Source organism: Bos grunniens, chromosome 21 (genome assembly GCF_055505025.1).
Source record: "Bos grunniens cultivar Pamir isolate PY7600 chromosome 21, Bosgru_T2T1.0, whole genome shotgun sequence".
In the NCBI taxonomy this organism is placed as follows: domain Eukaryota; kingdom Metazoa; phylum Chordata; class Mammalia; order Artiodactyla; family Bovidae; genus Bos; species Bos grunniens.
Genome location: NC_141185.1, coordinates 40,748,448 through 40,762,881, shown reverse-complemented (window position 1 = coordinate 40,762,881; position 14,434 = coordinate 40,748,448). Strand labels below are relative to the sequence as shown.

Sequence of the window (14,434 nt, the reverse complement as noted above, 5' to 3'; positions counted from 1 at the left end):
CCAACCAGTACTCCCAGAGAAAGAGGGCCCAGTGTACAAAAGACAGGAACGGTGGAAGGAGGACCTGCTGGATGTACAGCGTGACCGAAGACATCGGGATAACAAGGTACAGTAAGATTTGGTGAAGAAGGTAAAAAGGAGACCATCTGAGCTTGACCCCAAATCAGGTGACACCAGGCACACACGACCCCAATGAATGACACAGAAACACGGCACTGAACCCACAGAGAAGAAAACAGGGGCTCAGAAAAACGGCTTTGCCGAGAACAGCGCTGACGCTCTCACAAAATCGTGAGGGCTGTTTTTTTTCCCCCAAGTCAAATCAAGCTACTGTCAAGTTACAAAGAAGTTAAATATGACTGTGCTGTGCTCAGCTGGTAAAGAATCCGCCTGCAATGCGGGAGACCTGGGTTCGATCCCTGGGTTGGGAAGATCCCCTGGAGAAGGGAAAGGCTGCCCACTCCAGTATTCTGGGCTGAAGAATTCCACGGACTGTACAGTCCATGGGGTTGCAAAGAGTTGGACATGACTGACTGACTTTCACACTCACACACACGCACACAGAATAGAATGTAAATGTTACCAATGTGGACATGGAAGGACTTCAAGAGAAGCAGGGGCAGAACAGGAGTGATTACAGAGAAGGAAAGCTGCGTCCAGGATTCCAGGCAACAGAAATGGCAAGAAGCTTTTTTCCTTTTTTCAACAAGTGAGTCTGTAGATATAATTAGGATTACTATAATTTTTAAAATTGATTAACACTGGTTTTCTTTTCAACTTAAGTATAGTTGATTTAAAATGCTGTGTTAGTTTCTACTGTAAAGTGATTCAGTTACACACATGTGAATTCTTTACCATACTTTTCCATTATGTTTTATCAGAGGATACTGAATATAGTTCCCTGTCCTACACAGTAGGATCTTGTTGTTTATCCACTCTATCTATAATAGTTTCAAACCCCTCCCCCTTGGCAACGCCAACCCCTTTTGGCAAGTTAGTTCTTTATGTCTGTAAGACTGTTTCCGTTTCTTAGGTATGTTCACTTGCGCCGTATTTTAGATTTCACATGTAAGTGATATCACAAAATTGCTGTATAACATGTAAGTCTGATGTACACAACATTACATTTCCACTCCTGTACACACTCCAGCAGGCTCACCACTAGAAGTTTAATTTCCGTCTGCCACCACCTGCTGACCCCCTTTACCTGTTTTGTACTTTTGAAGGTGCAAACGTGAGCAGCGGAAGAAGTGAGACCAGAGGTAAGAGGGGAGGAGAGGAGAGCTGTGAATGAGCTGAGTTCAAACCTATCATAATAGGAAGTCACAGAAATGGGTAAAGTTGATCAATCCAGGAAGGGGTGATAAGATTACTAAAATACTGTCATATTGGTGTCATAACCAGAAACAGAGGCAACTAAATGTATCTGGGTAAGGCAATGGCACCCCACTCCAGTACGCTTGCCTAGAAAATCCCATGGATGGAGGAGCCTGGTAGGCTGCAGTCCATGGGGTCGCTCAGAGTCGGACACGACTGAGCGACTTCGCTTTCACTTTCCACTCTCATGCATTGGAGAAGGAAATGGCAACCCACTCCATTGTTTTTGCCTGGAGAATCCCAGGGACGGGGGAGCCTGGTGGGCTTCCGTCTATGGGGTCGCACAGAGTCGGACACGACTGAAGCGACTTAGCAGCAGCAGCAGCAGCAGCAGCAGCATGGAGAGGGCCCAGGGCTTTTCAGAAATCCTTTATTATTGGCTCTGTAAATGCTGCATCTTATTGGCATTTATTTGTGTTTGTATTACAACAAACCTTTACTTACAAAAATAGGCAGTGGGCAGATTTTAACCTGTAGGCTATAGTTTGTAATCACTGCTTTGTTTTTTACTACTTTGCACCTGCTAACCCCAAACTCTCAATCCATCCCCCACCCTACTTGGCAACAAGTCTGTTCTCTATGTCTGTGAGTCTGTTTCTGCTTCGTAGACAGGGTCACGTGTCATAAGAAAAATGTCATAGTCCTGGCATTTTCTCCATATCATGGACACACTAAAATAACTGAAATGTCTCTCTGGGGGCAGACAAAGTGGATAATACAATGCCTAAAGCAACAAGGTTCACCAATCACGCAATCATTATACTAACAATCCTTTAATTAGCCTTGAAAAACAAAATAATCATCAGTCTGGAGTCCCATGTGAAGGTAAAGTAACAACAAAAAGCCTCTAAATGCAAATATACAGAAAAGTATCTTCATGAACTTGAGGAAGGGAAAGATTTTTCTAAAGATAACATAATAAGCACTAAACATAGAAGAAAAGAATTACAAAATCAGGCAATTAAGAATTTCTGTTCATCTAAAGATACAATTTATCTGTAAGCATGTGTGTGCACGCTAAGTCACTTCAGTTCAGTTCAGTCGCTCAGTCGTGTCCAACTCTTTGCAACCCTATGGACTGTAGCCTGCCAGGCACCTCTGTCCATGGGATTCTCCAGGCAAGAATACTGGAGTGGATTGCCATGCCCTCACCTAGGGGATCTTCCTGACCCAGGGATCATCGAACCCTGTCTCTCACATCCTGCATTGGCAGGCAGGTTCTTGACCACTAGCGCCACCTGGGAAGCCCATCTGTAAGCATGTGAAGTATGAAAGTCACTCAGTCATGTCCGACTCTTTGCGACGCCACGGACTATACGGTCCATGGAATTCTCTGGGCCAGAATACTGGAGTGGGTAGCCTTTCCCTTCTCCAGGGGATCTTCCCAACCCAGGGATCAAACCCAGGTCTCCCACATTGCAGGTGGATTCTTTACCAGCTGAGCCACAAGCATATTCTACTTCAATTAAGAGTTTATGAAAAAGAGAAAGAACACGAAAAGAGTGGAAAGACCAGCCAGGGTCAGAGAAGATACTTGCAAAAAACTTTTTACAAAGGGCTCAAGTTCATAAAATAGAAAAACACATACAAATCCTAACAAGGAAAGAACAAAACCACACACACATAAAGGGATAGCCAGGCCCTTAGATGGCATGTCTAAGATAAAAACAGGCAAGATAAAAACAGGCCAGAGACATGAATAAACACTTTGTAAAAGAAGATGATATCCAAGTGGAAAATTAAGAAATGAAAATGTCCTCAACTTTATTGGTAATCAGGAAACCACTAATTAAAAACACAAGGAAATATCACTCCCCACCCACTAGAATGGTAAATTTAAAAGACTAAAATACAAAGTGTGGGTGATTATGCAGAACAAGAAGAATTTTTCAGACACTGCTGGTGAGAATGTTAATTGGTATAATCATTTTGAAAAGGTTTTGGCTTCATCTGGAAAAGTTAAAGACATGCCATCTAAGGGCCTGGCTAGTCCGTTCCTATGTATATACACGTGATAGAAATACATAAATGTGTGCATCAAAAGACGTGTACGGTTGGAATATTCATGCAGTGTACTTCACAAGAGTCCAAAAACTAGAAACAACTTACAAAAACCTCCATGAACAGAATAACAAATCACGCTACATCCACCCAATAAAAATGAATAAACTGCAGCAACAGGCAAGAACTTGGGTGACTCTCACAAAAATAAAAGTGAACAAAAGCAAACAAAATACACACTATGTTCTCGTGTGATTCCATCTATACAGAGTCCCAGAGAAGGGCAAAATTAAACTCTGATGCTTGACATTATGCTGTGGTTTTCCAGTATACAAAAAGGGGGAAAAGAGTCATCTTGGGTGGCAGTTACCTGCATGGGTTCACTGTGACAATTCATTGAGCTGGTTTTGATATTTTGCCACACAGGGGACCCGTATTACAATGCAATTCAAAGTTCAAAATGACTTCTCAAATGAAATCTGTCTAAGAGCTAGCCAGCGTATTAAAGGTTACTTCAAATGTCAATAAAACATCTTAAGGAAAACAGTGAATAAATGAATGTTTCTGGACCAGTGATTTCAATTGTAAATGTTATCAATTTGAGTTTAATCAATCAGTGAGCAGACTTGGCTTAATTTGCTTAGTCTGAGCCCCTCCATATAACACATTGTTTGTGAGCTTCTGAAGACAGATGCAATAGAATAAAAAACTGTTTTACGATTCTAAAGTTTCAAAACACCTGGAGCTCAACCTGACCACTTGGCCTTCTCTCCACAAAACAAAACAAACACATTTTTTCTTGCTCAGAAATACCTCTTTTACCCCAAGACAGGAATCTTTACTGACAATTTGCCCTCAATGATTCCAGAATAAATTTCCCATGCTGGGAATCATCTCACAGGTGGCCCTCCTTAACCATGGCAGCAACCACCCCCCTACCCCGCCCACTCCCACCTGCACTGGGGCACTGGTCAGCCCATTCTTCTACGGCCTGACTCTGAGTCCGGAGTCAGCCCCATGTCCAGGCCTCTCCCACTACCCCGCTGGACTTTAAACAATTTCTTACTTAATTTCACATTAGTTTCAGTCACTTGCTTGGCTCTCTGGAAGTTGTGACTCTGAGGCTTTTTGCTATAACTTCTAGTTTTTTCTCTTGGAAACTTAACAAGCATATTATGTGATATCTTGTGACATCCAAAAAAAAAAAACATTCAATAAAGAGAGATAAGAGTAATAGGTGTGTGTGTGTATGTGTGTGTTAATACACACATAAATGTGCACATGCAAGTTTTAAATGGTTTTGGTTTTTACTTTGAGGGCTCTTTTTCTAAAACAGTTTATAGCTGATGTGGAATGCAAATAAGGAAATCACTGAAATAAAGAGAATGAGAATTAGAAGTTTCAGATTAGTTTCTTCTCTAAGGAGTAAAACTCTACCTAATCCTGATAAATCAATAAGTGAGCAGAGATTTTCACTAGCATCTCTCCATGACAAGATCATTTCTCTTCCTTTAACAGCATGTCAGGGATGAATCAGGAGCTTTGAGAGAACTAAGCCTTTGGGAATATCTTCAGGACTAGACTTGAAAGGCAACATTTACAAGAAAGCGTCCTTTAGTGAAAGTGCCCATAATCCCCAGTCTATAAAGCTAAAAGAATTTTGTACCTTTATGTCCCAGAGCCATAAAGAGGTTTAATAGGGGTACAATTTCTACCATAATAAATCTGGATCAATTATAAAGATGCATTACAAACAAGTTTTAATTTAGAATTTCAGTTCTGCTACCTGCGATGAAAGAAATTAAAGAAAGCTGAGCACTGAAGAATTGATGCTTTTGAACTGTGGTGTTGGAGAAGACTCTTGAGAGTCCCTTGGACAGCAAGCAGATCCAACCAGTCCATCCTAAAGGAAATCAGTCCTGAATACTCAATGGAAGGACTGATGCTGAAGCTGAAACTCCAATACTTTGGCCACTTGATGCGAAGAACTGACTCATGTGAAAAGACCCTGATGCTGGGAATGATTGAAGGCGGGAGGAGAAGGATGGGATGGTTGGATGGCATCACCGACTCAATGGACATGAGTTTGAGTAAGCTCTGGGAGTTGGTGATGGACAGGGAAGCCTGGTGTACTGCAGCCCATGGGGTCGCAAAGAGTCGGACACGACTGAATGACTGAACTGAACCCACAGTGATGAACTAGGTAGTTCGCACCCACTCTGCAGCGAGAACAACTGGGAAAATACAATGAGAAATACAGTCAGAAAGAATAGGGCAATGAGGAACAGCAGAGCCAACGTCCAAGAAAGGGAGGGAAGCTTAGAGAATAACAGGGTCGGGGGCCACTTTTCCAGATCCATGTGATGATTTCTAAAGCAATGCCTAGGAGGCCAAAAGTTAAAGCAAATCTTGGCAGACTCAAGAGCTGGCAGGACATAGTGGGGTTCAAGGTCTACAGAATAGAGGGAAGACCTTGCTAAGTTCTCTATATTCACACTCTAGAATGTATATGCAAAATTGAGAAACAAACCAGCCCTCTTAGGAAGGGAAGCCCAAGTCGTCCTCTTCTCAGTCACTAACTGGATTAAGGTGATTTGTGCTTGCTGGTACCTATAGCCTGAGTGTTGGTCAGAAGCAAAAGTAAAACTGGAAGGAGGTATTGTCAAGTGTCAAGATCTTCAAATTATCTCTGTGATATTTCACATACAATATCTGAGACAACATAAAACACAACCAAGCTTTGAAGTAGCATTATGAATAATTTCAATCAATACTTTATAAGAGATTTCTAAGATAAAAATACGAATAGGGATCAAATAAACAGTGGTAGTGAGAGTTACATAATAGTGGGAAAAGAACACAATTTTAAAATTCAGTTTACCACTTGGCCTACTTGTGTCACTTTAAAAGTAATGCCTGCTAATATTGTTTAAAGTGCCATAATGATGTTATGCCATTTTAGTTTTTAAATATTTCTCTAAACAACCTATGAACACAGAGAAAAGACTGAAGTGCACCAGAAGGCCTTGAGTAATGGTGATTTGGATGACGTTTATCCCCCTGCAGTCCTTTTTTTAATTTGATTTCCTACACAAAACATGTATTTGTAGCTGTAAGAAACATCACTTATAAACACATTAGGATAATTAAATAATTGCACCTTGGGTTTTCTTCATAGACTGTCTTCAAGGTGTGCAATTTTTATAGCAAATATTTGATAATGTTAAGCTTGAGTTGTAGCATTTCACATAGTGGCCAGTAAACGTAAAATCTTAAGTCTGACAAAGCAGAGCAGAGCCACCAAGGGATTTCAGGTAACACACAAGCCCTCAGACGCTGGACTCCACACCCAGGCCTGCCTTCTGCAGCAGCAAACCCCAAATGCACAACCACTTAGTTCTGCTGTTCTTGTGACTAAAGTTTCTAAAATCTTGAATCTGCAATCCCAAATGTATAAAACAGCAAAAATCATTCTTGCATCACTGTGTATTATATATTTCTATATAATCATGTGTTGATTCTTATTATTCAGTTTAAATACCTTGCCTTCTGGACATGTTTTCCTAACTAGCACATTTATTTTATGCAAATCAACACTCAGAATGGCCTTTAGATATGTGTGTACAGACAAATGACTAAATGGAATGCAAAAGGAGAAATATTATGGAAACTGTTGGTAGTTTAGAATCTCACACTTGCATCACTTCAAAATGATTTCTTAGGTATTATCTCATTCCCAGCTCAGTTACAAGCTCATGTAGTGAATTAATAATCACTGTTAAGTCAGACTATGCAGTTAGGAATAATTTAGGTACCTTCAGTTAACAAATTTATCTATGTACCTACATAGAATTCTTACACACAGTTATATATCATAGACAGTATGCCCCAAAGGTCTCTGGAATCTGTCCTTGTCTCCACATTTCCACACTGACCATTACAGTTTTGACCTCTTCATCCTTTGCCTACATTATCTCATCTCTTTAATCTGTCCCACACATACACTGCCCTCAGCATCCTTGATCTAAACACAGATCTAGTAACGTCCCACCTCCGATTACAAATCCAACACCTTCTCACTTTCTACCTCGTGCCTCACTAAGGGGGCCTGATAGATAGCCAGAGGAGATCACAGCAGGTAAAACTATCCCTCTTTAAACACATGCTTTGTCTTTAAAAGTTTATGTACATTTTTTTCATTCATCTATAATTTATACCTGTTGGGTTGAATACAAATATTGTGCTTTGGACTGTTTCCATTTCTAGAAAAATATGCAGTGGCAAGCTGATCTTGCAGCTTCATGAATCCTCTGGCACACCACCACCACCAAAACCTCCTCATATCCTGGAAGATATACCCTGATGAGGGCCCAAGAGGAAATCTAAACTCTGCAGAGCCACTCGACATACCTTATGCTCAACATTTCTTCTGTCTATGGTATGAACTCACCTTAACCCTCCTACCAAAAGATAACCCCGTCCTTCATCTTACAAGGTGTGTTTCTAGAACATCATTCTTACAAAAGGGTATATAAGAGAAAGTTAGTAATTTGGTTAGTATGACATCCGTCTTTTAAAAACTCCCAACACACATAAGCACATTCAAGGTTCTGTAAAGCTTTGCAGCACAACTGCAGCCAAGATCAACTGGGAGCCAGTTTCCCACAGAACGCACCTTGCTGAGGGTATGGTGTCTTCCCACTCTCATTTTTCTTCATCCTGTTCGCCTCACCAGGAAAGCCCTCCATGTTTTCTCCAACTGGCAAACTCCTGCTCACCTTTAGAAATCTAATTCCTAGCCACCTGGCTGGAAGTAAATATTTCCTCCTAGGTGTGTCTGTGCCACATTTGCATTCAGGTATATGTGAGATACTCTTGAATTTACAGGTCAGTCTCCATAGGTAAGACTGTGAATTATAGAAGTAGAAATAATCCCTTAACCATGTATACATTCCCAGAATCTAGCAAAGTTCACAAGAAGATTTCAATAAAAAATATGTGTTGAATAAGCTGATGGACAGGTAAATAATCTTCCATGGAAATAAGACATGTAGAATCATACATTATCTCCCTGTTACTCCAGTTGGGAAATCTCTGCTGGCAGAAAGTGGAACAATAACAAGATTTGGAAGGAAAAGGGTCTCTAGAACAGCCCAGTCAGAATGGGCAAAGGACCTCTGGAACTGAATTTGTAAAGAGAACCTGATACCAGTTAGGGCTTGCTACATGAATCAGTCATGAGTCACTGTATCTCTGTCCAGGGTCCTGAGGGTCCGGCTGGAAAGCCCTGGCTCTGTCTCAAAACCAGACAGACTCAAGTCTGGCTGGAATACAAATGTTTGCATATTGCATTATTTCTGATATAGAGACTTCCTTTTCACTGTAATCTCAGGACAGTCACATTTAATCAGTTACACTCAAGTGGTTTAAATAAATTAAGCTGATTTTTTTTTCTACAAAAGAAGTTAAGGACTCTAAAGGAGGCTGGACATACAAAGGACTTGCCAGGCAGCTGTGCATGTTCTACACAGCCCTGCCTCTAACCATTGAGCAACCCTGGCCAAGAGACCACACCTTTCTAGGCACTGATGTCCCAACCTTTGAGTAGCTACATTATGAAGATATAGCAAATCTTCAGTGAATTACCAGTGTGTGGCAAGCGCTTTCTCTTATTTAATCCTCTCAAAACCCTGTGAAGTGGACATTATTCTCATTTTACACACAAGGAAACAGAGCTTGGAAAGTAAATTTGTTGAAGGCCACTCCATGACCTCACAGTATTGGCAAGCTGGGAAGTTCCACACATTCACAGCTAGATCCACGGTCAAGGTGAGACCAAAGCTTTCTCCCCTCCCACCCTCCTGTGACCTCTGGCTGCTGACAGTGGTCTTCATGAGCGCTTCTCTCTGCTATTGCAATGTTGATGACACACACTGCTTATAATTATTATTCTTAAAATCTTCTAACTTGACAAATGTTTGCATTTCACTATTTTAGTTGTCACATCATGTAACCCTAGTTTATACCCAAACTTTTCATAAAAGCCAAAATCTCTCATGTAATTTGACTCCTGAAAGGTGTCTTAAAGAGATGGAGGTACTAGGAAGAAGCCTGCAGCTTCCTGGTGAGTGGTCTTCTCTCCAAAAGAGACTGCGACAGCCTACAGCACGTGCTCCCCTTGGTCACTGCTCCCGCTCCCCGGCTGAGTAGCCACTGTCCCTCCACATCCCAAGCATCCAGCTCAAGGACCAGTCCAAGACCGGGAGTTGTGACACACACACACCCCATTTGTGGCCAACCCCAGGCAAATAGCGTTGGGGCGGCTTTCATTTTCTCACCACTGTGTAGTGTGCCAGCTCACCTAGTCCTCTGTAATTTGCGTGCATGTGTGCATGTGTGTGTGTGTGTGTTGGGGGTGGGGGGTAATTTTGTTTTATTTAGATGAAAATGAACCCTGTCTTCTAACTTTACAGTCTCTCAAAGTTGCCTCCACAGTCATCACAATGACCGCTGAAGTGCTATCCTGTCCAAGGTATTAACAGGAAAGTACAGACTCAGAATGCTTGAGAAACTTGGCAAAGATCAACCAGGTTTCCCCTCTGGCTCGGCGGTAAAGAATCCTCCTACAACGCAGGAGGCACGGGTTAGATCCCTGGGTTGGGAAGATCCTCTGGAGGAGGACATGGCAACCAACTCTAATATTCTTTCCTGGAGAATCCCCATGTACAGAGGAGCCTGGCAGGCTACAGTCCATAGGGCTGAAGAGTTGGACATGACTGAATCAACTTAACATGCACACCTAAGACCAATCATCCAGAAATAAGCAGAGCCAGAACCTACCAAGGCTCCCAAGGACAAATCCTATGATTTCTAAAGTAACAGAGAAGCTGCTCCATAAAGTCTGCCTCCCCAAATGCCACAGGGCTTGCGCCCACCCCACCCATCCCCCAAAGCCTCTGAGATTCCATTTCTCTGCCCTGGCTCTGCTCAACACCAGGGCAGCTTTGTCAGCACCTCTTCCCCTAACCCCGTATCTCTGTCCTTTCCTTCTTCCTACAGTCCAAGCTCTCTAAACAGCAATTTTTGCCCTGGTAACCCACGGGACAGCACTTATCTGCTTTTACAGCTCTCCAGTGTGATAGTTCGTCCATGTCACTACACACACACTGAATATTTTGAAGCATAGGTCTAACTGTGGGATAGGAGGAACTACACATTTAACACAGGCGTCCTGTGGGAAAAGAAGCCATTCATCTTAGCAACTGTAACTAGATTAAATGATGCAACATACAACAGTTTAATAGAATAGGCACTCTTTATCTGCAGGATTATGAAATCTCACTGGTCTTCTTACACTTCTGGAGGTTCTTAGTACTTTCCACCTGTTGTAGTTTTTCTCACATTCCTTTCCTACCACATTCTCCCCTCCCTGGAACACCATCATCCCTGTATACTGCTCCAGAGCCGAGTCCAATGCTTTGTACAGGCTAGACACTGAAGCTCACTTATAATGACTTAAATGCTTTCATTAAATATTTGTACTGTATGAAGGATGTGCCAATGAAAAGTGAATATCCAAAGCAATCTAGAAGAGCAGAAGAACAAACTTATCCAGATTTTACACAGATCTGCCAATTGAAGTGAGCACTAATAAGTCTGCAAGAAGCCCGTGGGGCTGGAAGCTGTTGCCTGAACAAGCAGACAAGTGTATCCGGGCAGGGGAGCCTTGCTCATCTTCAGAGCAGAACCACCTGCATTAACCTCTCCAGGAAAGCAAACCATGCCCATTATTGGAACTGGGGAGGGGGTCTAAATGCTCACAGCTGGCCCTCTGCCTGGACAGACAAGTCAACTGCAAAGCCCAGGGCCAGACCGGTACCCAGGGAAGCAGGATAAAAGTCTAGAAATGCCTAAATTGACACCCATGTCAGACTGCAAGCCAATACTTATACCAGAAGGGGTACTAATGTGTGACCATTCGGACCTATTCTTGATGACTCCTGACTCAGGATGGAGATACTTTCACCCTGAGTTTCTAATCCGAGGGCAAGTCAGGTCTGAAGTACCAGCGCACAGGTGGCCTGGGAACGCCAGGTTTCTCCCTGGGCGGCTAGGGAAACCGAGGCACACGGCGGCGGGCAGGCCCGGGCCCGGCCGGAACTTACCACGTCCATGATCTGCAGGAGGCTCAGGGAGAAGTAGACTGTGAGCGGCAGCGAGTCGTTGGCCACCGGCCTCTCCAAGGGGTTGTAGTTCTTCACCAGGTCTTTGTAGAGCTTCCTCTGGAACTCGCCTTGCAGGGACACTTCGGGGAGAGGAAAGGAGAGACGCGCGGGCTGCTCAGCGAAAGCCGGCGGGAATGCGCCCCCTGCCCGCACCCCCAGCCGCCCAAGCATCGCAGCCCAGAAGTGCCGGGCTCGCCTTCCACCGGCAGCGCCTCCCGCTGCCCTTAGCAGCAGGCGCGAATCCCCAATCCCGTTCCCGGCGCGGGGCGCTCCGAGCCGCCTGGGATCCCACGGAGCAAGAGTGATGGGTGGAGAGATCGGCGGCTTTACCGTGCAAGATCGACGCTGCCAGCGCCAGGCACAGCGAGCCGCGCATGTTGGGGGCCGGAGCTGCGCGTCTCGGAAACCAGCCCTGGCCTGCGCCTGCGGCCGCAAAGCCGCCTCTCCCGGCTCGGCTGGCGCGCCTTTAAAAAGCCCAGCGCGCGCCCACGCCCCGACCGCCCCCGCGCGCCTCTCCACGTGACGAGCCCCGCCCCCGTCCCCCGCGCCCCTCCCCCCTCAGCCCGCCGCCCGACCCCAGCAGTAGGCGGCCGCGGGGGAGACAGTAGCCCAGAAGTCCAGGAGAGGCGCGCCACCTCCCAGCGTCCGTCTCCGCCGAGCGGTGCCCGCGTGCCCGAGGCTGTCAATGGCCAGGCTCTGTCTCTTCTGTCCTTTGTCCCCGGTCCGCTGGCCGCCACTCTTAGACAGAAGCCACGCCGGGTCGCTGGGAGAACGGTGGGACCCTTCTGAATCTGGCTCCCCAGGGCCCTGTCTCCACGCCAGCTGCTGGACGCAAAGCCCAGGAACCAGGCTCTTACAGGTTCGCGAGTCCACCCAAAGGAGAGGAGACGGACATGAGACAGGTCCCTCCTATCCCCGCGAGCCATGGTGGATATTCTTCCAGCAACCATTTGCTGGGCATCACCGGCCTGATTCTCAGATGGTTCTGGAGGTGTCCAGAGGAGAGCCGAAATCTGCCAGGGAAGCATTATTCAAGGAGACGCTGCAAAAGTGTGTGATGGAATTCCCAGTGTATATCTTCTTTATGTTTAGTTCTCTTTTAAAGGCAATTCAAAAGGTTGGGGGGGAAAAGTTAACTCTCAGCTCCTTGCCAGAGGACAGGCAAAAGTTGGTGGTGTGATCTAGGCTTTTTTTTTTTTTTTAGCCAGCAAAAGGCCATTGCCAAGGGAAGCTTCTGAGCAGACACCAATCAAGAGGTCAGGGGCTTAATCATATCCCAGATGTTGAAGAGGGGGCCTGATTCTGGGAGAGGATGGAAGAGAGAATGCTGAGGACAGCCTTCAAAAGTGGTGGGTAAACTCTATCCCTTTTGCCCTCAGCGAGCATGTTGCAGAAGGCTGAGAGCCGAGGGGTCCCTGCACTCAGTTAGGTGGTCTGCAGCTCAGCTTCCTTAGGCCCCAGAGAATCCGAGCTCCACCAGATGTTAGGATCACTGTGGACCAGCAGAGGCAATGCCTGCATGTATGAATTGCATAAGGCCCAGAATTCTTGGATAGCACCAAAAACTAGGGGAAAGCTTACCAAAGTGTGCCTGCCCATGAATTTACCCCAACATCAGGAATGGGCAACTAAATCAGTTCTTTGATTTGGAAAAATAAAGAAATATGCCAGCCTTGCAATGAAGTGTCTTGTAGCAAAAAAAACAAACAAACCCTGCTTTATATATATATTTAGACATGATGCATATATAAATAATCAGTATAGGCTTTGATAAACGTACCAAGATCCTAAAAGAAGGAAGGGTTCATTCTTTCCGGAGAATGGTTCATAGAAAAGGTGACTGCTGACCTGGGCCTGCCTCGAAGAAGGTGTTTGATGGAACACCAGAGCAGGGATTCCTGGTGAGCAGACAGGCGTCGTCTTCACTTCATCTGGTTCCTGAGTTCTACACCATCTGTGGCAGCCAGGATACACACAGAATTGGCATGTGGTAAAGGAATGAGCTACACAGTATTGGCTGCTGGCAAAAAGGGAGTCAGACAAGGGAAATAAAACCCAACAGACTAGAGGAATCATAAGCATCAATTGGAAAATTGCCAGTGACACACCACCTCCACTGGCCCTATGAGCACAGCTCTTACTTGCCTACATATTACCTGAAAGTACCTAAAAGCTCTGCCTTCCATCCTAGAGGGACACGAGCCCAGAGGGGCCAAGGAGCTGCATATACGTGTGGTATGGTCATGGGGATCAAGGTCCTGGGAGCATAACTATTTCCTTGCCTCGGCTGTACCTTGCAATGCCAGAAATCTCAAGTTCAACCATTTTCCAGTGGGACAGCAGGTCAATAAGTACAGATCTTCCTCAACTTACATTGGGCTTACATCTGGATAAACCCATTGCAAGTTGAAACTATTATAAGTTGAAAATGCATTGAATACAACCTAACCTACCAAACATCAAAGATTAGTTTAGCCTGCCTTGAACATGCTCAGAGCACTTACATTAGTTTACATGAGCCTATGGTGCAACTCTGTATTGAGCAAGTTTATTGATGTAATTTTTCCAAGAGCATTTGCTCACTTCATGCCACTGTGTCACGTTTGCTAATTCTCACAATATTTTGAAGTTTTTCATTAAAATTATATTCTTTATGGTTATCTGTAATTAGTGATCTTCAATATCACTGTTCAAGTTGTTCTGGAGCACCACAGACCACACTCATATAAGATAGCAAACTTGATAAAAACTGTGGGCTTCCCTGGGGCTCAGATGGTGAAAAAAAAAAAAAAATCTGCCTGTAATGCAGGGACCTCGGTTCAATCCCTGGG

At 44.5% G+C, this 14,434-nt stretch overlaps 1 protein-coding gene across 5 annotated transcripts in view; it reads right to left on the bottom strand.

The window, feature by feature from the left end:
* The window catches only part of LOC147349478 (neuronal acetylcholine receptor subunit alpha-7), a 136,737-nt gene extending 124,659 nt beyond the window's left edge, over positions 1-12,078 (bottom strand). For all 5 annotated transcript variants that reach the window (XM_086364075.1, XM_086364077.1, XM_086364076.1 and 2 more), the window contains exons 1-2: positions 11,934-12,078; positions 11,544-11,683 (exon numbers count right to left, since the gene is read on the bottom strand). In XM_086364075.1, the coding sequence (XP_086220201.1) occupies positions 11,544-11,683; positions 11,934-11,979 (186 nt within the window). In that variant the 5' untranslated portion in view covers positions 11,980-12,078. The remainder of the gene's footprint in view (positions 1-11,543; positions 11,684-11,933) is intronic.
* Between the last annotated feature and the right edge of the window lie 2,356 nt (positions 12,079-14,434).